This window comes from Aquarana catesbeiana, linkage group LG01 (genome assembly GCF_042186555.1).
Source record: "Aquarana catesbeiana isolate 2022-GZ linkage group LG01, ASM4218655v1, whole genome shotgun sequence".
NCBI classification, from domain to species: domain Eukaryota; kingdom Metazoa; phylum Chordata; class Amphibia; order Anura; family Ranidae; genus Aquarana; species Aquarana catesbeiana.
Genome location: NC_133324.1, coordinates 327,230,441 through 327,254,962, shown reverse-complemented (window position 1 = coordinate 327,254,962; position 24,522 = coordinate 327,230,441). Strand labels below are relative to the sequence as shown.

General features: G+C 46.5%; 1 protein-coding gene across 1 annotated transcript in view; it reads left to right on the top strand.

The window, feature by feature from the left end:
- Positions 1-386: 386 nt before the first annotated feature.
- The window catches only part of LOC141144856 (zona pellucida sperm-binding protein 3-like), an 81,808-nt gene continuing 57,672 nt past the window's right edge, over positions 387-24,522 (top strand). Inside the window, exon 1 of the mRNA XM_073630941.1 lies at positions 387-546. Coding sequence (XP_073487042.1) covers positions 387-546 — 160 coding nt within the window. The remainder of the gene's footprint in view (positions 547-24,522) is intronic.

Sequence of the window (24,522 nt, the reverse complement as noted above, 5' to 3'; positions counted from 1 at the left end):
CTTGGGCTTAGAGCCTTTTTGATGATTTGTATATATAAATGTAAAAGAAGTAATCTTTACAAAAAAAAATATTCTAAAATTCAGAGGTGTGAAACGGCTTCATGAGAAGGCTGTGTATGCTTTTTCACAGGAATGATGATTTATAGAAAGTAGAGCTACACTGTAGCTGTTGCCCATAGCAACCAATCAGTTTTATCTTTCCGTCTCAGATGAAATGAAATAAACAAAACAGAGAAATGAGATGTGCACTAAGAAGTGTCAAGTCTACCATGTGCAAAAGCAGCAGTTTAGAGATTTTTTTAAAAGAGATTTTATACATATCTTTCAGTGCTGCATTACATGTCAGCCACAAAGCATACTTTTCCAGACATGTTCTGTGTGCTTTGATGACAGAGTTAATCATGGATCAGCTGATCCTAATTGATGCAATCTTAGGAGTCTATATCTCCCCAAGGCAGGAGGAAGAGAGGAGTGAATTCAATATGGGGCTCTGGTTTGTGCTGGTAGTGTGTCTAACCTGGGTCACCTCTCTCACGGGTCAGGATGGTGAGTGATGTAGATTTAGCAGCAATCTTGGGATTAGTGCTGTTCTCTCTAATCTGCTTTTTGCATTTGACAGATAAGACACTTAAAAGTGTATATTCATCAGTTACTAAATGATTTTCCTTGTTTGTTTTGCTGGATTTCTGTTTCACTTTAATATAACCCAATTTGTGGCTTGCAAGCTAGTCTGTAAGGCTGCTTTCATGTTGGAGCGGCGGGTCCATAGCGGTAAAGCGCTGCTAGTTTTAGCGGTGCATTAACGCTGTTTAAGCAGTGCTTTTTGGCTGCTAGTGGGGTGCTTTTAACCCCCCAAGAAGGGGGTTAAAAGTACTTGTGTTGCGGTGATTTTCAGGCGCTTCGCCTATTCATTCCAATGGGCAGGGGCGGTGTAGGAGTGCTGTATACAGCGCTTCCAAAGATGGGGTGTGTGTGTGTGTGTGTGTGTGTGTGTGTGTGTGTGTGTGTGTGTGTGTGTTCCTGTCCCGCAAGCGCACTGCCCCAGTGTGAAAGCGTGAGGCAGTTTTCAGGCACTGTTTAGCGCTAAAACGCCTGAAAACTGCCTTAGTGTGTAAAACCTGTAAATATTGGCCTCTCACAAGCCAGTGTCTGGACTCACCCTAAAGTTTATAGGTAATGGGCAATTGGACAATATGGCCTCATGCACACTGTCGCTTTTACAGGCGTTTGTCATTAGTTTGATTTATTTTTCCTTAGCCTGTGTCCATGCCCACATGTGTTTTACAAGCGTATTTAAAGAGGAGCATTTACAGGCTGAAAAAATAACCTAAAATTATGTTCAGGCGAGGAGCTTTTGAGCAGACAAACCCTCAATGAGCCTAAATGCATCAAAACAGTAGAATCATTTTAATTGCATATGAACATTAATACATTTCAGCAGCAACTAATATTCTGGCCAATGGACTCCATTTATGCTCAAATTTATTTATTTTTTGCAGCTTTTCTCCTGCTAGTTCTGGTGTTCAGAAGAGAAACGCAAATGCCTAGTGTGCATGAGGCCTAAAATGTAATGCATGTGACGGGTTGCCAAATCATCCCTTGAATCCAGGACACACATTACACAGGTTCCGTGGCTGATTAAGGTAGTAATTAAACTCGCTTGGTGCCTTATCTGCATTAAATTGGCCTCAGAACCTGTGTAATATGTCCTGGATTAAAGGGATGATGTGGCAACCCTAATATATTATAGTGCAGTTTCTGTATATGTAAATAGTGACCTGTTTGTATCGGGCTGCGCGAACATTTCTGCAGCTTTTTTATATTCTATAACCCTTTACAATGCTAACAACTGAATATGGCTACTTTTTCCTATGATCTACTCACACTTGGCCATTTTCCTTCAGCAAAAACACATGCATTGCAAGAGGCTGTCCATTCCTATGTTCGCCTTCATGTTGTGCTGCAGTTTAGTGTGATGGGGACCTATTAGGGCCCATTCACGCCTACATGTGTGTTACCACCAATGCTGCAGCATGCACGTAGGTGTGAATGGGCCTTTAAAGCGCCTTTAACCACTACACATCCGCGCTATGGCCGAATGACGGCCACAGCGCGGACCTGAATTCCCGGGAGGCCGTCATATGATGGCCACCCCTGTGCACGCTCCCTGCCGAGCGCGCTGTGATCACCGAGTCACTGAGACTCTGCTGATCACCGATCCGAGTAAGGAGCTGGTCCCTGGCCCCTTACATGTGATCAGCTGTCAGCCAATAACAGCTGATCACATGATGTAAACAAAAGATCGGTAATCGTTTTTTTTTCTACTCACGCTGACACGGATGGCTCCGGTAAGCGGCGGGAGGGGGGGTGGCACCACTCCCGCCGCCGATAACGGTGATCTCACGGCGAATCTGCCACAGAGACCACTATTATTGTAAACAGAACTGCTGGCCCTAAAGATGGATACCTCAGTTGTGGCAGCAGCTGCTGCCGTTACCGAGATATCCACCTTCAAAGTAATGACGTGTGTGTATATATACAGTGGCTGGTCGGTAAGTGATTAAAATGTCACGAGACCCACATCATAAAAAGCTATAAATAAATGGTGTATTACATGCTGTTCATACTCAACCAGTCCCTATGGGATCTGTTTTCTGTATTCTACAAAAAACCTGGTTGATCTTGCTGATCTGTCTCCACCCTTATGTTCATGTCACCCAATTCAGCTAGGGATTTTACATTTGTGGTGGCAACTCTGCACATGCTCAGTTTTCAGTTAGTTTCTATGTTGAGCATTTCCTCCCTATGACATCTGAGCAGCTCATGTGACTATAGTCACACACGTGGGTGTGTATACAGTGTTAAATGGCAGCCCACTATCTCCCCTCTCCTCCATGCCCACTAACCAGCTAAACATAATGGGAGTGGGATATTACATGTGGATTGGGGGGGGGGGGGGGGGCCCTTCATCGCCCTCCTATTCTAACACACAGGCTGGAAAGGTGTGACACAAACCTGTGACTGGCAGAAATCTGCCCACATCATGTTTCCACAAAATAAAGATTTAATTTCAAATATATATTTGCAGGGCTGTCTTTAATATGGTTTGGGCCCTGGGAAAACTTTTTTTTTTTTTTTTTTGGCCCCCCTGCAATTTTGCTCTTCACCCCATCTAAAAAAAAACACACATAGCATTATCAAAAAAAACACAAAAACTTTGCAGACCCCTTTCACAGAAGTCCCACGGTGTCCTCAGTTCCCTTTCAAGGCACAGTACTCCATTACATTGCAGCCTTATCACATAACAGCGCCCCATTACATTGCAGTCATTTCCACATTATAGTGCCCCTCTACACATCACAGCGCCCCCATTACATTAGAGTCCCCTTCATGTCATAGTGCCCCTTTACATATCACAGCACCCCAATTACATTGCAGCTATTGTCGCATCACACATTCACATGTATGTTTTGGCGGCTCACATTTGCGCAGGCACAGCAGCCCATTCAAACGAATGGGCTGCGTTTCCTGCAGAAAAAAAGGTGCATGCATTTTAAAAATGCAGTGGCCTTGAAATCCATTCTGCTTTTGCACCGTGCGACTTACCTGCAGTTCCTGCACACACGCACAGTTTTTAAAAGCGTGGCCTTAATATCTAAAAAGGAAGCAAGTTTGCTGGTGCAGGAACTGCAGGTAAATCGCATGGTGCAAAAGCAGAATGTACAGACAGTGCTGTATTTCACTGCTTGATGTGCAAAGGTGTGTGCAGCCTATTACATGATGCATGCACTTTTCTCAAGTCATCTTCCAGGACGGCACACCTGAGAGATGAGAGGCTCCTCCCACAGGAAACACAATCAATCAACAGCTGTTTTAAGTCCACACCCTTCCCCCTGATCCTCAGTTTTTGATTGTGTTTCTCCCTACACGGCGAAACTGTTTGTTTTTTTCCAAATGACCAAAGCCTGGGGCTGGTGGTCTCCCCCTGGGAGCCGGACCAAATGCCTGGGAAGCCTCTGGGTCTGGCGGGATATATTTATCCTTCCCGGGGGGGTTCCCCTATCCTTTCCTCAGGGGGGGGCAGCAGAAACTGGGAAAGCCCCCCTGAGAGCTGAAGGCCCCTGGGTACAGTGGTGTCCCCAGAACTTCAGGGGCCTTTATCCTGTCTCTCCCCCCCCCCCCCCCCCTTACCTGTCCAGACGTCCGTTCAGACGGGGGTGCTGGCCATCGGTTCTTTCCAGGGGGATCGAATCCCCTGACTCCTGGGTCCCTGGTAGCTCGCGTGGGCTGCTGGGGAGGGCACCATCTGAACGACTCACGTTCTTACCCAGAAGGGAAGGCTGAGAGTCAGCAGGAGCAGGCGCCCACATCCTCCTTTCGAGGAGGCACCAGTTTACTATGGTGAATGTCTGCCTGAACCACCTCAGATGGGAATGAGGAACGTATGGCATTGCCCCCCCCCCCATGTGTATATACTGACTGGACAGAGCAGGACACAGCAGGACACAGCCTAACCTTGCAGCTCCCTAAAGGGACAGCAGTTGTGGGGTGGGGAGGGCACTTTGGCGGCTATCCTCCTTGCGTGTGGACCATAAGGATGGAAAAGCAAGCCCGGTGGCTGTGGCAAAAGGGAAGACGACAACGGTGAGTCAAAAATCCCCAATCCCAGCCAGATGGTTTCTGGGCATTTGAGATAATCTCCCCTGGGGTCTGGATTCAAATAGCCCAGAAGCTTTTGCTAAAGACACCAGCCACAGCTCCCTCCTACATCAGAGATGCTGTATGGTGGACAAGTGGTGCAGAGGAGCGAGTGTGCCTAAACCACCTCAGATGGGAAAGAGGTAGGTAAGGCATTTTTTCCCCTTCCACCTGTATTTACTGAGTGGTGCAGTGCAGGACCTGGGGTCTCCATAACAAAATAGCCCAGAAGCTACTGCTAAAAACCACCAGCCACAGCTTCCTCTTAAAGCAGAGACACTGTGGTTATCACAACAGTAGGTTGTCAGCCTCTCCCTACATACCCGGTTGTGGTACATTAGTAGGGGTGAATACAGCAAAGAGGGTGACCTGGTAGAACAAAGAGTTCCTTACTGGCCAGGTATACCACTGAACAAGTTATTAATGGTGCAATGGTTGAAGGATTCAGGAGTAAGCTCCCTTGCTCAGCAGGTGCACTAGGTTATCTGGCCCTATTAGCCCAGCTGCTAGGAATCTGCTTAAAGTTGCTCCAAGATGCTTAAAAGCTGACCTAACTTTCAACAATGTGGCAGGGACCAAGCTTCTGTGTGGCACAGTAGGGGTTCCCTTGTGACAGATCCTCCTTTTGGGGGTTGCTTGCTATGGGTAACTTTTCATAAGCTCCGACCTCCCACTCCACTCTTACATTGTGGTTATATTTTAATGCAGAGGGTAAGAAAAACCTTTTTGTTGGTTTGGGCTACAGTCCACTCAGTGACAGATCTAAAAGCGATTTACCATAATTCGTTTTTCCTATATCCTTTGATTAAGGATTTTCTGTGCAAACATATGCAAGAGCTAGATGGCTATATGATTGCTTCTTTAAGGGCTGCAGGTGGCTATTTACCTCCAGGCTAAATTGGTAACCACCCTTTTTTGAGGTCTTATATTGGTCTCTAGGGCTGGGCTCATTGAGATTTTAGTTACTGATCAGCCCCACCCGTGTATGAGCTGGCTAGCGTTTTCTCAATCTACGGAGGTAAGGTAGGACAACAGCTACTATAGTAAGGTGTCCAACCATTTTAGGATTGGTTCCTTCACTGGTGGTGAAGGATTAGTATCTACAGCCCAGGCTATGCCTATGAAAGAATTTGCCCCTGTTTGGTTATTTCATAAAGGGATACACCATGACTCCTTCTTGGCTGCTCACCAGTAGACCTCAGTAGTGAAGGTTTGTCCTTGCTGGGGTGTTTGGCACAACTAAAGTACACATTGAGATTTGTGACATCTCTGCTGAAGCTTGTTGGGTGTCCTTTATATCCTAAAGGTACTGCTTTGCTTGGCTACAGATCAGAAAATACAACAGGGAAGGTGGTCTGTACTTTCTGGTTTTGTGCCGCACGCCAGGAACGCACATCATTGAGTCTGGTGATGACATTTCTGCTCATAATTGTTATATTGCTGCACATCAGACCTACACAAGATTGGGGTCTGTCTGTGGGGTTTGTGTCCTGTATTACTGCCTTATTGGTTGCTTATCAGAAAGGCAGCAGAAAAGATTGATGGCAGGGGTAGTACATATACTGCCTTTGGTAATCGGTACAGCACCACAAGGTGGCGTTCTGCTGATTCAGACAGTGCTATTAACTGCAATAGCTGCTGCTTTTAGGCATGCGATTTGACATGTGAGTCGCATGCCAAATTGCTTCAATATGGATGTGCTATCTCTATTCAGAATTGTTAGATTGTTGCACATTAGAGATATACACGATTGAAGTTTGTCTGTGGGTCCTGTATTACTGCCTTATTGGTTGTTTATCAGAAAGGTAGCAGTGAAGATGGATGGTCCTGATTTTGTTGGAAAATACAAATTGAACCTGTGCCATGGGTAGTACACATACTGCCATTGGTAATCGGTGCAGCACCACAAAGTGACGTGCTGATTCAGACAGCGCTATTAACAGCAATGGCTGCCGATTTTAGGCATGCGACTTTGACATGTTGAGTTGCATGCCAAATCACTTCAATATGGATGTGCTATCTCTATTCAGAACTGTTATATTATTGCCGATCAGAGATATACAAGATTGAGGTCTGTCTGTGGGTCCTGTATCACTGCCTTATTGGTTGCTTATCAGAAACGCAGCAGTGATGACGGATGGTCCTGATTTTGTTGGAAAATACAAAATTGAACCTGTGCCAGGGGTAGTACACATACTGCCATTGGTAATCAGTGCAGCACCACAAAGTGGCCCGGGCTGATTCAGACAGTGCTATTAACGGCAATGGCTGCCAATTTTAGGCATGCGATTTGACATGTTGAGTCACATGCCAAATCACTTGAATATGGATGTGCTATCTCTATTCAAGATTGTTGTTGCACATCAGACACATACAAAATTGAAGGTTTACTGCCTTATTGGCTGCATATCAGAAAGGACACAACAGTGAAGGTTGTTTGTCTTTTTCTGATTTGTTTTTGCTGCTCAGCAGGGAGACACATTGAGGGTAATGACATCTCTGCTCAGTATTGGTATATACACATCAGACATACACAAAGATTGAACATTGTTTGTGTCCTGTATGTCCTATATTTACTGACTTATCGTCCGTATATCAGAAAGGCACAGCAGTAAGTGGTGTTTCTCATTGATCTTCCTTGCTGTTTCTTAGGTATACACAGTAGGGGGTTGTTGGCTGCACTCCTCCAGGGAGCCACAGCATGGGGACCCCTTGTTTGTTCGACTCAAACTGCTTTTCCTGCAACCTGTGTAATCTTGAGGTCTGTGGTTCCGTAAGCAGGGACTGCTGGATATGCTGCGACCTGGAGTCGCACAGTCACGAATGATACCCTTTGGAAGCCATAGTATGACTTCTCATGCGTCTTGCAGTCCCAAGTGGCAGGTTGGGTCGCACGGGTGTGGGAACCCTAAGCTTATCTGTCCCTTCTGGTTCAGGTTTTGCAATGCTGCAGGAATACTCATTGTGGAGTTATTGCCTTATTTTGCAGTAGACCAGAAAGATCGCAGCTGTAAAGGCTGTCTGTTTTTATGTTGCTGCACAGCAGAAGTACTCAACATTGAAGCTTGTTGGTGCTTTCTGTTTCATATTGCCTTGCCTTATGGCACTTCAGAAAACACAATGCTGTAGGTTGCTTGTGTTCTTTCTCTGTTGGTTCTATGTAACTGCACTACAGAACTGCATAACAGGAAGGATTGTCTTATAACTGTACTTGGTGGTTCGTCATAAATACGCAACATAGAAGTTTGGGTCTTTCTGTCTTCTCTTTATAGCCTTGTTTTGCTGTACATCAGTAAAACGCCACTGTAAAAGGGGGTTCCCGCCCTTTCTGTATTTACCAGTTATGACCTAGCTGCACTTCAGAAATGCGCAGCATTTAAGGTGTGTTTGTGTCTTAATGCTTACATATTGGCCGCACATCAGAAAACCAGACTGTGAGGTTCAGATTTGGGTCTCTTCCCATATTTGATATTTTGGTTTAGCTAGTCACACTCAGATACACAACATTGATGTCTATGCTTGTGTCCTTTCTGTCTAAATCTATTGTGCTATGTCCACAATCTATGATTTTTTTTTTATTTGTGATATTAATACATGTATCACCTTTTTGTATTTCAGCCTTCTCTTCCGTGAAAGGGCCAGGAGTTCTGGTGCAGATGTCACATGTCAGAAAGCCTTGACCCCTTACATTCAGGGATGCCAGAGCCATTTCCTAGGGTTGAAGCCCAGTAGAGTTATGGGTCACTGGAGGAAGGCGATAATGAATCGCCCTGTTTAATAAGAACTTAGGAAGTTCGGTTCAGAGGAGTTTTATGGCCTGAAGATGAAGTATAAACATGTATACCCGACCAAATAGGTTACAGCTTGGTGCATGGCCTTCATTTTGCCCTTCTAGCAAAACTAGATGTAGCAATATGAGTGTTCTTCTCCTGCTATAGATGTTAATCTCCTGAGTAGGCTCTCAGGCGTAAGTAAAACTATAGATTGGGCATGCCTTAAACCCAGGGATTAAGGTTTTGTTAATCTATTTCCCTTAAGTAGGTTTCCCTTCAGTCTTTGCTGACGTAAAGCTAAAAATGAACAAAAAGGGGTTGTCTGTCAGGGGGCCCCCCTTTTTTGGCAGTTTTATTTCCCTGGACAGGGTTGTGTTAAGACAGGCCCCCTTATGGATCAATGTAGTGTCCTTGTCTTACAACACAGGTCTCCGTTTAATCTTTTTAGTGGTTCTAAACAGCACCTATAGGCAGAATAGGCCATTGTTGGTAGATGTGACAGGCAACATTGATAACCTACAAGTTTAACATGTTTTCTGATTCCATCTTTAAGAGCCCACTCCACCTAGATCCTGCATCCGAAACAGAGAAGGCAGGGACACCGGTGGAGTAGACCGACAGATCAGCCGCATGATCCAGCTAAGATACCTTCATCAAGCATATGGAGTAAAGGTAAAGCTTACTGCAGAACCGAGGTTCGCCAAGAGTCTTGCAGTGGTCCCACCCTAAGGTAGGCCTGAGGTACTTGATTATCCTCTCAGGTGTGCCGTCCTGGAAGATGACTTGAGAAAAGTACTAGTTACTTACCGGTAACTGTCTTTCTGGGAAATCTTCCAGGACGGCAGGCCTACTTCCCACCCGTTGGAGGAGGGAAAATTTTAGAACACTAGAAGGTGAGTGCCTATGAGGAATGATTTCCCTTGTGAACCAGGTTCAGGAGTTACTTCTCTACAAACTGAGGATCAGGGGGAAGGGTGTGGACTTAAAACAGCTGTTGATTGATTGTGTTTCCTGTGGGGAGGAGCCTCTCATCTCTCAGGTGTGCCGTCCTGGAAGATTTCCCAGAAAGACAGTTATCGGTAAGTAACTAGTACTTTTTTCTCAACTCGCCTTTCAGGACAACCTTGGAGAGAGTGTAGCTCCACCTTCTTCACAGGAAACGCATGCCGCCTTTAAATCCCTCCTCTTTCACCATGGCCTCAGTTATTTCCTCTGCCATGGTGGAAGCATGTGCCTGGAACCAGGGAGCTGCTCTCTCCAAGGTGGAAGAGTGTCAGGCTTACCCTTTTGTTGTAGTTTCAGTGACCATCCCAGCATCCCCCCCCCAGGGGTGGCGGGCGTTCCGGAGCCTTCAGTATCTCAATCTCAGGGGAGCTAGGGCCCTCGGAGTGTGGTGTCTAGTGCCTGGAGTCCGCTGTTTCAGGTCCTAGGAAATGGCTCTGGTGGATGAGCGACCGCTGCTGGTCACCGGTGTGTCCTGCATTTCGGTTCCGACAAGGGCGTCATGTCCGTTGAAGCAGCTTCCTGAGGGGGCGTGGCGCCATTGGTTCCAAGGGCCTGGAACGCAGGGTGGGTCCATAGACTTCCGGCCCTCGCTGATGACGCAGGGACCGGGAAAAGTTAAAAAAAAAAACCTATATTTTTTTTGTCATTTGCTGCGGCATTCTCTGCAAAAAATGGATGAGAGCAAGACGGCATTGGCGCCCTTAGCACCGGTCAAGCACAGATAAGAGAGGTACAGTGGTGCCTTTGTTTCTAATCCTTATGGGCTTTATTGGTTTGTTTTGCCTCCCTGTGGGGAGCCTGTAGCTGCATGGTCAGAGGTTACTTCTCTCAGACCCTGCAGCATGGACTGGGTGCCTCACTATTAACACTGCTTGGGTTTCTGTTTTCCTTGGCTTGGTGATGGCTTTGCTATATACTAGTGTTGTGGTTTCAAGGGGCACTAGGTTTAGTTTAAATTGTTTCTCGTTACAAGAAAAAGCGTTAGCAAAAACGAAACATGCAAATCCACCAAGTCAAAGGAAATGTCCTTCTTGCAAAAACCCCTTTAGAATCATGGCAGAAGGCAATGTGCAGATCCTGTATTAAGGACCTGGGGGAGGAAGAAACGTCCCAGCAATACAAGGACTTATTCTCCTCCTGTAAGGGAACTTACAAACTTGCTGAGTTCAGTCAGGTCCATATTGGTACAGAACCCAGCAGCTCAAGTGGAGCCCCAGAATCCACCACCTAGTCCAAAAGCATCCTTTATCTAGACCAGTGGAGACTGAGGAGATGAAGGGGGAAGTACTCTTCTCTCACTCAGGGACTCGGATGAAGAGGAAGAGTAAGACCATAGCAGAACCTCTCGGTACAAGCTATCCCTAGAGGAAGTGGACAACCTCTTAAGAGCAATCTACACTACTCTTGAAATTCAGGAAGAAAAGGTACAACTGTCAGTACATGACAAAATGTACCAGGGTCTGGATGAATCTAAACGCAGAGTGTTTCCAGTGCATAGGGTCCTATCAGTCAATCAAGAAAGAATGGAAGGACCCTGAGAGGGCCTTTTTTTTTTTTTTTTTTTTTTTTTTTTCTCTCCTCCAAGACCCTTAGGAGAAGGTTTCCATTTGAAGATAAAGACTCTGAAGTTTGGAATAAGAAACCACGGGTAGATGCTGCCTTCTCGCAGGTTTCTAGATGCACAGACCTTGCGTTTGAGGACATGGGGGTGCTGAAGGACCTGATGGATAAGAAGGCAGACTGCCTTTTTAAAAAAACTTGGGATGCTACATCAGACAGTCTCAAACCTGCTATGGCTTCCACGGTCATGGCAAGGAACCTGGAATGCTGGGTGGAGAAGCTGAGAAGCCACATTGAAGCGGGCACTCCGTGTAAAGATTTGTTAGTCTTTTCCCTTAATTCTAAAAGCGGTTAAGTATATGGCTGATGTATCGGCTGAATCAGTCAAGTTGGCGGCAAGGTCATCAGCACTGGTGAACTCGGCCAGACCTGCGCTCTGGCTGAAGACCTGGTCTAGTGACGTAGCTTCTAATGTTAAGCTGCGCAGTTTACCTTTTTCAGGTGATTTTCTTTTTGGTCCAGACCTTGAAACAGTCTTTGATAGGACAGCCGACTTTTCCTGCCAAAAAGAAACAACCGATTAAAAATTTTCATGCTGTTCAACATCCCCATAAGAGTAAGGAGCAGGAACGTAAGAGCTGTTGGGTCTCCCAAAGGGCTAAGGGATAAGGAGTTCTCTTCAGATCTCCCCCAGACCAGCCCTCTAAAAGTGACCATCTCACCCCAGTAGGGGGAAGATTGTCAGCTTTTCACCTACAGTGGAAAATGACATCTCCAAGTCTGTTAGTGAAAAGCATTATAACTCAGGGATACAGGCTGGACTTTTCAGAACCACCCCTGAGCATATTCTATGTTACAGCCCTACCAAAAGATCGGGGAAAAAACTTCTGCAATGAGCCTACTGTAGGATCTGATCCAGCAAGAAGTAATCATCATCCAGGTCCCAAAAATCAGGAGGGCAGGGGCTTCTACTCTCATGTATATTCTTGTTAAAGAAGCCTTCTTGGAAGTACCGCTTGATCCTGAGCTTAAAAAATTTTGAACAAATCAATACGGTACAAACATTTCAGGCTGGACACAATTTTTTCAATAACAAAGTTGCTCCAGACTGTTGTGTGGCATCCCTGGATCTAAGATGCTTATCTTCATGTTACAATAAATTGGACTTCTCAACAGTTTCTACACCTGGCAGTGGATCTGGGGAACTCAGTATGGCACCTCCAATTCGGAGCTCTACCATTCGGACTTTCATCCTCCCCCAGGATCTTCACAAAAATAATGGTGGAAGCTCTGGAACCTCCTGAAGTTGAGGGATTTCAGTCGTTCCCTATCTGGATGACCTGTTCTTCAGACTCCAAAGAACAAGTCTTGTCAAATCTCCAGGCGTCCCAGACCCACCGCAAGAGCTTAGGGTGGCTCCTGAATTTAGAAATATTGAATCTGGAACCCTCACAGGAGATGAGGTTCCTGGGGTATACCATAAATTCGGTGCTTCAAAAAGTTTTTCTTCCACAGGAAAAAAGGGGTAATGATCCAAGCAGTGGTGAAACAAGTTCAGAGCAACTTGTCAGTGTCAGCCAGGTCAGCTATGGCGGTGTTAGGTCTTACAGCATTGATTCCTGCCATTCAGTGGGCCAGATTGCACTCCAGGCCCATCCCAGTTAAACATACTACACAGTTGGTCCTACCAGGAACCACTAGAAAAACGGATAAAAATTTCCGTAAAAGTAAAGAGGGCTCTCTGGTGGTGGAGAAACACATCCAATCTGACAAAAGGCCTTTCTTGGGTCTTTCCCAAGGACAAGTGTCTAATGACGGACGTGAGTTCTTGGGGCTGGGGAGCCCACCTGGACGGTCAGACTTCTCAGGGGATCTGGTCCATGTTGGAAGCCCAAAATTCCTCAAACTGGTGGGAACTGAAGGCAATTTTTCTGGGTCTCCTAGCCTTTCAAGATGTAGTGAAGGACCATCATGTTTGTGTACTGTCAGACAACACAACTGCAGTAGCCTACATAATGAAACAAGAGGGAACCAGGAGCAAAAGGCTCCTAGAGTTGGCCAATCAATTACTGACCTGGGAGGAACAGAGGTTGGAACCTTCAGTCCACCTGAAAGGTTCTCAGAATCTGCTAGCAGATCTTCTAAGCAGACGGAAGTTGGTGGAAGTAGAATGGAGCTTAAATCAAGAAGTCTTCCTGATAATCTTCAAAATCTGGGGGCAACCCCAAATCGGTTTGCCAACCAACAAAACTCAAAAGTACGCAATTTCTTTACTCTCCACCGAGAAGATCAAGCAGTAGGTATAGATGCCTTCGCCCACCCATGGCATTACCAGCTGTGCTATGCTTTTCCCCCCTTTGCTCTGATTCTACTGGTCTTAAGGAAGTTCAGAGAAGAAAAGACCAATCTGATCTTGGTTCACGGCTCTGTTAAATCTAGCAAGAGAACCTCCATGGAAGTTACCGTCCAGAAAGGACCTTCTATCGCAGGGGTTAGTGGACTATCTTCAGTTAACAGCCTGGTTTCTGAAGACCTCTTGAAGGCAAAAGGACTATCGGACAAAGTAGTAAAGATCCTCCTTTCAAGTAGAAGAGGTCACTCTGGGTCATATACTTGAAGGTCTGGAAAAAATTTAACTCCTGGTGGGCTTCTAAAAGCCTCCAGGTTAAGAGTTCAGTATCTGTTCTTGAATTTGACAGCCAGCACCCCGAAGACTCGGGTGGCGGCTCTATCTGTTTTATTTTGAAAGAGCTTTATCCAAGGAGGTTTTAATTTCAAGATTTTTCAGGGCACTCACATGACATAGGCCAGTAGCCCTTAAAGATTTCCCAAGTTGGTATTTGTCTATTTTGCAGGGTTTCTTGGGGCTCTGTTTGAACCCCTATAAGAAGCATCCTTGCAGAATTTGGTTCTCAAAACACTTTTTCTGGTGGCCATCACCTCTGCAAGAAGAATCCAGTGAGCTCCAAGCTCTGGCAGTTAAAGAACTTTTTTTCCTGAAAGTTTTTGCAGACAGAGTGGTCCTTCAAACGGAACCAGTGTTTCTTCCTAAGGTTTCTTCTACTTTTCATTGATCACAAGAAATAATCCTGCCCACTTTCTCTCCAAATCCGACCAATCCAGGAGAAGATATTTTCATACTCTGGACATGAGGAGATGGATGATATATATATATATATATATATATATATATATATATATATATATATATATATATATATATATATATATATATATATATATATATATATATATATATATAATTTTTATTTCTTTTTTTTTACAGTAACTAAAGATTTCAGAAAATTGAATGCTCTTTGTGGTTTTCATGTAATGGAGAGAAAGCTTCCAAAAATACATTGGGCAGATGGCTTAGATTGGCAATCACAGAGGCCTATAAAGCAAAAGGAGAAATGCCCCCTTCAGGTATTGCTGCTCATTCCACAAGATCTACAGTGGTTTCCTTGGCTGAAAGGGCCGGTGCTACGCCTGAACAAATATGTAAGGCTGCTACTTGGTCCAATTATTCAATGTTTCTCCGCTATCGGTTGGATTTACTGTCCGCCGCAGATCAAGCCTTTGGCAGGAAGGTACTGCAGGCAGTAGTCCTACCCTAGGGTAAGTTTCTTATCCTCTCCAAGGTTGTTCTGAAAGGCGAGTTGAGAAAGGCATAGTTAGATGTGACGGTATTTCTAAGAGCCTTTCAGGACAACCGTTACTTCCCTCCCTTTGTTTATCTTAGTGGTTTTAAATGTCTATCATGGTGGTTTTCTGTCCTTTGTTTTCCAGTTGTCCGAGACCACAATAACTGAGGCCATGGTGGAAGAGGGATTTAAAGGCTGCATGTGTTTCCTTTGAAGAAGGCAGAACTACGCTCTCTCCAAGGTTGTCCTGAAAGGCTCTTAGAAATACTGTCACCAGTAAGTCTAACTATGCCTTTTTTTTTTTTTTTTTCCTCCCTTCGTCTTTCAGGACAGCACCTGGAGAGAGTGCAGCTCCACCCACTTTCCCAGGAAACGCTGCAGTCCGTTTTCTTTAAAGACCGGATGCTTCTACCAGGTCCTCAGTTGTAGTGTTTCCTCTGCCATGGTGGAAGCGCTGCAGGGAACCAGGGGTGTGCTACACTTTCTCCAGGTGGCGAGAGTATTGGGGCATATTGGTATATGTTTTCTTTTTTCAAGGCCAGCCCAGCATCCTCCCTCAAGTGTGGTGGATACTCCGGCGTCCCCTCCCCTCCTCTTCATGCTTGGCGAGAGCCAGGCTGCTGGAGGTCCCCGCTCCTATAGACCGGTGGCACAGCTAAGGAGAAAGGAACAGCGTCTCCTACATCCCCAGAGCCTCATGCCTTCCAGGTTCCGATGGCGAGCGCGTCATTCCGGCTGGGGGTGGGTCTTCTAGCAGCGCGACGTGGCTTCCGGTTGCCGGAACGCAGGAGGGAGCGGTCTCATGGCTGACGTCATTTCCGGCCCTCGCAGCGGCGAGCGGACAGGGAAAATCAAATTAAAAAAAGACACCACTGTAGACCTCACAGCGATGGAGGACAAACGGCAGTGGCAGGAGCCACACCAGTCAGCCAGGCCCAGGTAAGCAGGGACAGTGGTCTCTGTCCTTCACTCTATGGGCATATACTGGTATTTATATTACTTCCCTTCCTAAAATTCTATGGGGGAATTTGGAAGCCTGCAAATCACTCTTCCTGTGTATTGTAAACGGGAAGAATGATTATCCTCTTAAGAGGATCTGTGGGGGGATTCACTGGCTGTGGTAGCAAGGCACAGGGGTTAAAGTGTTAACTCTATTTTTGCAGCATGTTTATGATTTAGATAAGACTAAATGGAGGGAAATGGTGGTGTGTTGGGTTTTTTTTTTTTTTTTTTTTTTTCAGAGAGCTAAAGAAAAGACCAAACATTCCTCCCCTCCTGCTAAAAGGAGATGTCCGTGATGTAAAAATGTACTTGGAGTCCTGGACCGAGATATATTATGCAGGTCCTGTATTGCAGATAGTTAAGGAGGAAACCACTCCTGCTACACCTGCGACTCAACAAGGAGAATTACTAAACTCCTTCCGGAAGGAACTGGTGGACACCTTTTGAGCCGTTCCGGTCCTATCTGGATAAACTCCCAGCTGCAAGTGGCAGTATGGTACCCCGTTCTCATTCATCTGTTTCGGCATCCAGAGGGGGCAGTGACTCAGAGGATGAAGAGCGTGAAGCCAGAGGATGAAGCCATACTTGATAGAATGGCTGACAAGAAAACTGCCTTCCCTAAAAAGAAAAAGGTGATCCCTCAAGGTGTTTCCCCAAACTCTGAAGAAGAGATTTCTTCTAGATATAAATCCCTAGAGGAGGTGGATGATCTTCTAAAAACTGTCCACACTACCCTAAACATTAGAGGATAAAACCCAGTTGTCATTACATAAGATTTTCCAAGGCATGGGTGAGGTGAAACGCAGGGTTTTCCCAGTGCATAGGTTTCTATCAAAAACTATAAAAAGAGAATGGAAGGACCCAGAGAGAGCCCCTTTCTTAAGATCCCTCAAATGGAGATTTCCTTTTTGAAGAAGATGAAGCTCTCAAGTCTGGAGAAAATGCTGCGTCAAGCTTTTTTAAGTATCAAGGAACACTGACCTTGCGTTTGAGGATATGGGTATCCTAAAAGATACCATGGATAATAGGGCAGACTCCCTATTAAGGAAAGCATGGGATTCAACCCTAGCAAATTTGAAACCAGCCGTGGTAGCCAGGAACTTGAAGCACTGGCTGGAACTGTTGAAGGCCCATATTGAGGCAGGAACTCCCTGTAAGGATCTGTTGGATACACTGCTGGTACTAAAAGCAGTGGGGTACATAGCAGATGCTTTGGCTGAATCAGAATGTCAGCCAGATCCTCAGCTTTAATAAACTCAACTCGTAGAGCTTTATGGGTCAAGACATGGAGCGGGGATACAGCCTCAAAAACCAAATTATGCGGTCTATCCTTTGAGGGAGATTTGGTATTTGGCCCAGGTCTTGAAGCCATACTTGATAGAATGGCTGACAAGAAAAAGGCCTTCCCTATAAAGAAAAAAGTGATCCCTCAAGGCAATAAAAATATTTGCTTTTCGGAAAACCCCAGACACGAAAGACAGGTTACAAAAAACCATGGAGGTCTCAAAGGGAGGGGCAAGTCAGGAGTACTATTTCGCCCCCTACCACAAATACAAAAAGCCAGTGACTGTCCAACTGTGGGAGCAAGGTTACAAACCTTCTTTTCACAGTGGAAGACTATAACAGTCTGTTTATCCTCAAAATAGAGGGTTACAGACTGGAATTCTCTCAACCCCCACCTGTGCGTTTTTACGTAACCCAGGCTCCCCGAGACCCAGAGAAATCTGTAGCAATGACATCAATCCTACAGGAATTGCTTCAACAGAGTAATCATAAATGTTCCTCCAAAAGTAGAACAGGGGTGCTATTCACACATATTCCTGGTAAAGAAGCCTTCGGGCAAATTCAGATTAATTCTGAACCTGAAGATACTCAACAGATCTATCGGGTACAAGAAATTCAAAATGGACACAATCTTCTCAGTAAAGGGTCTCCTGAGGGATGCATATCTCCATGTGCCTATAGCACCAGCATCCCAAAAACACCTAAGGTTTGCGGTCAGGATGGGAGACTCAATCCTACATCTTCAATTCAGAGCTCTTCCTTTCGGGCTGTCATCCTCTCCGAGGATATTCACAAAGATCGTAGCGGAGGCCTCGGCCCCCCTAAGAGTAGAAGGAATATCGATTGTTCCATACTTAGACGATATTTTAATTTTTGCCAAAACAAGGGATCTATTAGAGAAGGATCTGGAAAGGACAAAGACACTTGGAGGGTCTTGGCTGGATAATAAACAAGGAAAAATCAAACATGATTCCATCTCAGACAATAAAATTCCTGGGATATACCATCGATTCCATACAGGAGAGAATCTTTCTCCCTGAGGAAAAGATAGAGAAGGTTCAGAATGCCATAAAGATCCAGACAAACCTGATAATTTCCATCAGAGCAGCTATGTCAGTCTTGGGACTCCTCACTGCATCAATTACAGTGGGCATGTTTCCACTCAAGGGATCTCCAGCAGGCAATCCTGAGAAATTGGTCCTATGGAAAAATTGAACTTGAGGGGGCATTTTTATCAGAGGAAACTCTGATGGAGGAGCCGCTCAAACCTGGACAGGGGCCTGCTCTGGTGTTTTCCCTTGGAGAGGAGGTTAACAATAAATGCAAGTTCTTGGAGTTGGGGCGCCCACCTCGAAGGAGAGATGGCTCAGGGGAATTGGACAGACAGGGAAGCCAGGAGATCCTCCAATTGGAGGGAACTAAGGGCTATTCTCCAAGGACTATGGGCCTTCGAGAAACTAGTCCTGGGTCACCATGTCCAAGTTTTGTCAGACAACGCCACAGCAGTGGCATATATAACAAGACGGCACAAGAAGCAGGGTGTTACTATCCTCAGCCCTCCAGATTCTATCCTGGGCAGAAAACAACCTGAGGTCCCTAACAGCACTGCACCTGAAGGGAGATCTGAATCTAGTAGCAGACTTTCTGAGCAGAGAAAGGCTACTAGAAGCAGAGTGGAGTCTGAACACAGTATTCCAAAGGTTAATAGAAAAATGGGGAGCTCCTCAAATGGATCTATTCGCATCCCAGAAAAATACAAAGGTGAAGGCCTATTTTTCACTAAACGGGCAAGATCAAGCAAGAGGATTGGATGCGCTGGCACAACCATGGAACTTCTACTTGTGCTACGCCTTTCCCCTCTTTTCAAATGATCCCTTTAGTATTAAAGCGGAGCGCTGCCAAATTTTTTTTTTTTAAAAGTCAGCAGCTACAAATACTGCAGCTGCTGACTTTTAAAACATGGACACTTGCCTGTCCAGGGCGCCCGCGATGTCGGCACCCGAGGCCAAACCGTCTCTCCGTCCTCGGGTGCTGCCGCCTCCATCTTCGGTAAGGGAATCAGGAAGTGAAGCCATGCGGCTTCACTTCCCGGTTCCCTACTGCGCATGCGCGAGTCGCGCAGCGCAATACAGATGGTCCCTGCTGCCTCTGGGACCCGTGTGTTTCCCAGCGGGGAGGGAGCAGGAAGTGGCGTAAATAACCGCAGATTCTGCGGCTATCTATGCCGGAAGTATATTACAGGTATTTGTGCCAACTGTCACCGGAGGGGGGAGGAATCTGATGAGTGGAAGTTCCACTTTTGGGTGGAACTCCACTTTAAAGAAATTACAAAGAGGCCACGAGTATGATTCTAGTGGCTCCTTTTTGGCCCAAAAGGGCTTGGTTTGCAACTGTACAGAGGATGGCGGTGGAACCTTACTGGGTTCTTCCACTGCGGAAATTTCCTAACCCAGGGACCCCTTCATCATCCAAATATCAAGCACCTCAGACTGACAGGGTGGTTACTCAGGAGCAGATCCTAAAAAGAAAAAAAAAAAAAATTTTAGATAAACTGGTCTCAACCCTTTTTTAAGTAGCTGAAAAAAAGGATACCAGAGCAATTTTAAGACATGGAAGCGGTTTAATTCCTGGTGCACGACTAAAGTTCTCACCACAGGAAATGCTTTCAGTCTTAGAATTCCTCCATGAAGGAATGGAGTTGGGGTTGGCAGCTAATACCCTGAAGGTCCAAGTGGCCGCCTTATCGGTTTTTCCTTGAGACAGCTATCTCAGGAGCCACTTGTTAGATTTTTTTTTTTTTTTTTTTTTTCCAAAATGGGACTTATCATTGGTTCTCCAAGGTTTGATCAAAAGACCTTTTGAACTGCCAGAGGAAGCGACAATCAAATTATGGTCGCTAAAACTAGCTTTTAGTAGCAGTTACATCAGCTAGAAGGGCAAGCTCTATCTATAAAAGAACCTTTCTGTTATGTTTCCAGACCGGGTAGTGCTAAAAACTGACCTGGGTTTTCTGCCAAAAGTTCCAACAGCATTTCATAGGGCACAAGAAATAATTCTCTACCTTTTTGCCCTACACCATCCAGTTCTAAGGAGAAGTCTTTCCATACCCTGGATGTGAGAAGGTGTTTACTACACCATCTAGAAATAACGAAAGATTTCAGAAAATCAAATTCTTTGTTCTATTCTCTGGACCACGTAAAGGGTATAGTGCTTCCAAAAACACCATAGGTAGATGGCTGAGAATGGCCATCAGTGAAGCCTATAGAGCTTCAGGTGCAGATCCTCCTACAGGGGTAGTGGCCCACTCAACGGCAGTAGCAACGTCCTGGGCGGAAAGAGCAGGGGCTGTAAAGCGGCCATGTGGACAAGTTTCTCCACCTTCACCCGCCACTACAGGTTGGACTTGCTATCAGCATTGGAACAATCGTTCAGCAGGAAAGTCCTGCAGGCGGTGGTCCCACCCTAGAGTAAGTACTCTTATCTCCAGGTCCTGTCCTGAAAGACGAAGGGAGAAAACCTTAGTTAGACGTAACTGTATTTCTAGGAGTCTTTCAGGACAGCACCGATGACCCGCCCTAATGGTATTACAAAATGTGGATGTTGTTGCTATGTTCTGCTTATCTAATTTCAGCATGACTGGAGGTACTGTATGAACAACTGAGGCCATGGTGGAAGCGTCTGGTCTTTAAAGAAAACTGACTGCAGTGTTTCCTGGGAAAGTGGGTGGAGCTGCGCTCTCTCCAGGTGCTGTCCTGAAAGACTTGTAGAAATACTGTTACTGGTAAGTCTAAGGTTTTTCCTTCCCCCTCTTTCAGGACAGCCACATTGAGAGACCTTGGCTCCTCCTCTTCCTTGGAAACACTGCGCCAGCCCCCATAAATTTACACCTCCTCCTGCCAGCCTCAGTTATTTGTGTTTCCCCTGGTGGGGAGACACAACGCTGGGAGACTGGGGGCTATATTTTTAAAAAGTCCCTAACTAAGACAGCGGTCTCTGGGGCAGCGGCAGGCTACTTACTGGTCGCATCTCGTCCGCCTCCCCCACTTCGCCGAGCGCTGGTGGAAGTTTTGGGGGGCCCTCTTTCACAGCCACAAGGCTATTTGCAGGAGGCATCTCTGTCCCCCCTGTACAGGGTACAGGCCGCAGTGGAGCCGAGCGGGCCGGACGGCGGGTGACATTTCTGGCGGGGGCGGAAGTGCGTCCTTTGACCCACGACTTCCGGTTCCGGGTCGCGTGGCACTAGATGGAGGGCCGGGCACAGGCTGGAGAGGAGTTTGTTCACTGCACAGGCGGTGTGAGGACTCCACAGGCCGCCCACCAGCATGTCGGAAGCGGATGCTCAGTGATGCCAGCCTAAGGTAAGGGTACCCTGGGGAAGGGTTCCCCCTCTACCTAGGCTCCCCCCCTTATGGTTCCTGTAGTGGGGGGAGGGGAAGGAACCCCTCTAGGTGGGGGGGGGGGAGAAAGAGAGATCAAGTCCCTCATGTTTGAGGAGGAACTTGACTCTCCCCATGGTTGTATTTCTGTGTGAGGTTTTGTGGGATTTTGATTGGTGCTTTTTGTTTTTTTTTTTTTCCATGTTTTTCAGCAATCTGAGAAAACCCCCAGCATAGCTCTAAGAGAAAATGTGCCTCCTGTAGGGCTACCCTGGGGGATGCTTGGAAAAGTCCTATGCAAGGACTGTATTGATACTTTAGTAAATGAGAGCTGCTGAACAGGAATCGGGGTTAGCAGCATCAGTCAAGGAGTTATCCTCAACTTTCCAATCTTTTGACCCTGTTTGAAGGGTTACAGGTTTCCCTTAAACCCTCACCTGCATCGCAGATTACAACCCCACTTTTGGCACAGGATTCTGCATCTTCCCTTCCTAGGGCCACTGCTTCAGCAGAAGTGGCGGGCACTTCCAGAGAGGAAGCTAGGGAGGAACCAGACAGTTCTACCTCCGGATGAATTGGAGGGGGAGAGTAGGGATGGGGAGTTCAGAAGGACCTCAAGGTACAAGTTGTCCCTTGAGGAGGTAGAGGACCTCCTAGGGGCTATCTACACCACCCTGGGTATCCAAGGAGGACAAAAACCCTATCTCTCCATGACCAGATGTATAGGGGCTTGAAGGAACAGAAAAAGGTATTTCCTGATCATGAGGTCCTAATGGATACGGTCAAAAAAACGGCAGGATCCCGAACGGAAGCCCTTCTTCTCTGGGTCTCTTAAAAGAAGATTCCCTTTTTCGGACAATCCTGCCTCAATCTGGAACAAGAACCCCAGATTAGACGCAGCATTCTCACAAGTGTCCAGACACAGATCTGGCCTTCGAGGATCTGGGAGCTCTGACAGATACCATGGACAAGAGAATTGATTCCCAGTTAAAGACCTGGGAATCAACTCTAGGTAATCTGAAACCAGAGATGGCAGTCAGTTGTGGCCCAAAACCTCGAGCACTGGCTGACACAAATCCAGGCTCATATTGAGGCAGGTACGGCAAAGGAGACTATTTTGTTGTCCTTTCCAATAATCCTAAGAGGCGTAGCATATATAGCGGATGCTTCAGCTGAGTCAGTGCGCATGTCAGCAAGGACTGCAGCACTTACCAACTCAGCCAGAAGAGCCCTCTGGCTCAAAACTTGGCCAGGCGACAATGCCTCAAAAATTAAACTTTGTGGCATTCCGCTGACCCCGGTGATCTGCTTTTTGGCCCAGGTCTGGAGACAGTGTTAGACCGTACCGCCAATAAGAAGGCTTTCCCAGTAAAACTTAAAACCCCGAATCAACCCAAGAGGGGTTTTCGTTCACAAAAAAGGCCTCCCAAGACTCAGGAGAAGAAGCCTTGGAGCCAAAGGGGTAAGGGCAAAGGAGGGGTGATTTTTCGCCCTCCTGAGCAACCCAGTAAGCCCCAGTGACTCGGGTCACAGTGAGGGGAAGATTGGGAGCCTTCCTTCCACAATGGGAAGTAATCTCTCCCAACCAATTTATCCTGGGGATCATACGAAAGGGGTACTGTCTAGAGTTTAGAGACCCTGCCACATCGAAGCCTAAACACTTCTCCCCAGGTGTACGGCAAAAGCAGAAGCCCTCCTAGGGGCATTAATGGAACTAAAACAGAATGTAGTGTGCAGAGTTCCAGAAGAAGGGACAGGCTTTTATTCACACGTCTCCGTGGTGAAAAAACCCTTGGTTACAGGTTAATTCTAAACCTGAAACCTCTGAACAAAGTAATTATCTACAAAAGATTCCGGATGGAATCGATATTCACTGTCAGAGCGTTACTACCCCAGAACTGTTACATGGTGTCATTGGATTTGAAAGATGCTTACCTCCACATCCCCATTGCGGAGGCCTTTCAAAAGTTCCTACACCTGGCAGTAAGGGTAGAAGACGAAACTATTCACCTGCAGTTTCAGGCGCTGCCATTTGGCCTATCCTCGTCACTCCAAGTATTTACGAAGGTCATGGCAGAGGCCATGGCTTTTTTGAGAATCGGGGATATCAATTATTGCATACCTAGACGATCTTCTTCTCTTCGCACCGTCCTCAGAGCAACTAATCAGGGATCTGGAATTAACAAAGACAACCCTGAGAGGGCTAGGATGGCTACTAAATCTGGAAAAAGCCAGCCTTTATTCCTGCTCAACAGATTTCCTATCTAGGATACCTGCTGGATTCTACTCAGCCGAGTTTTTCTCCCACCAGAGAAAATTCGAAAGCTAGACCAAGCAGTAGCATGCCTTCAGAGCAATCAGCAGGTATCAATACGGGTGGCCATGTCAACCCTTGGCCTACTAATGTCTGCCATCCCAGCAGTCCAGTGGGCAGGCCTCCACTTCCATCCCCTGCAGGCACTGATTTTAAAGGTGTGGGACCACAGCCAGGGGTCTTTAGACAATCTGCTTTCGATCCCTCCTCGGGTCAAAAGGTCCCTTTGGTGGTAGAGGAAACAGATAAATCTGTCACAGGGGCGCCTGTGGATCATTCCGGTATCCAGAGTGATCACTACGGACTCAAGTGGCAGAGGTTGGGGGGCACATCTGGGACCTCGGTGGGCGCAGGAGATATGGGGGGGGGAAAGGAGGAGCTCAAAAGGTCCTCCAACTGGAAGGAGCTAAAAGCAGTTGGTCTGGCGCTCAGAGCTTTCAGGGAAGACCTACTGGGGCAACACATCCAGGTTCGGTCAGACAACTCTTCAGTCATTGCTTATATAAACAAGCAAGGTGGCACGAGAAGCGGGGTTCTGTTAAGCCTAGCCACAGAGATCCTTGGCTGGGTGGAAGCCAATTCTCTGTCAGTTTTCTTGAAGGGAGAGGAAAACATTGTGTGTGTGGTGTCCCCCCTCCCCTCTCAGCCGGACGCAACAGAGGCTGACTGGGCACTCAGTCAGGAGGTGTTCGATCTCATACCCAAGAGATGGGGCCTCCCAGAAGTAGACCTATTTGCCTCAAGAAGCAATACAAAGACCCCATATTTCTTCTCTCTCAGCAAGTGGGAAAACGCACTACGGGTAGACGCCCTGGCACTTCAGACTTTGCTACGCCTTCCCACCTCTGGTGCTTCTGCCAACAGTC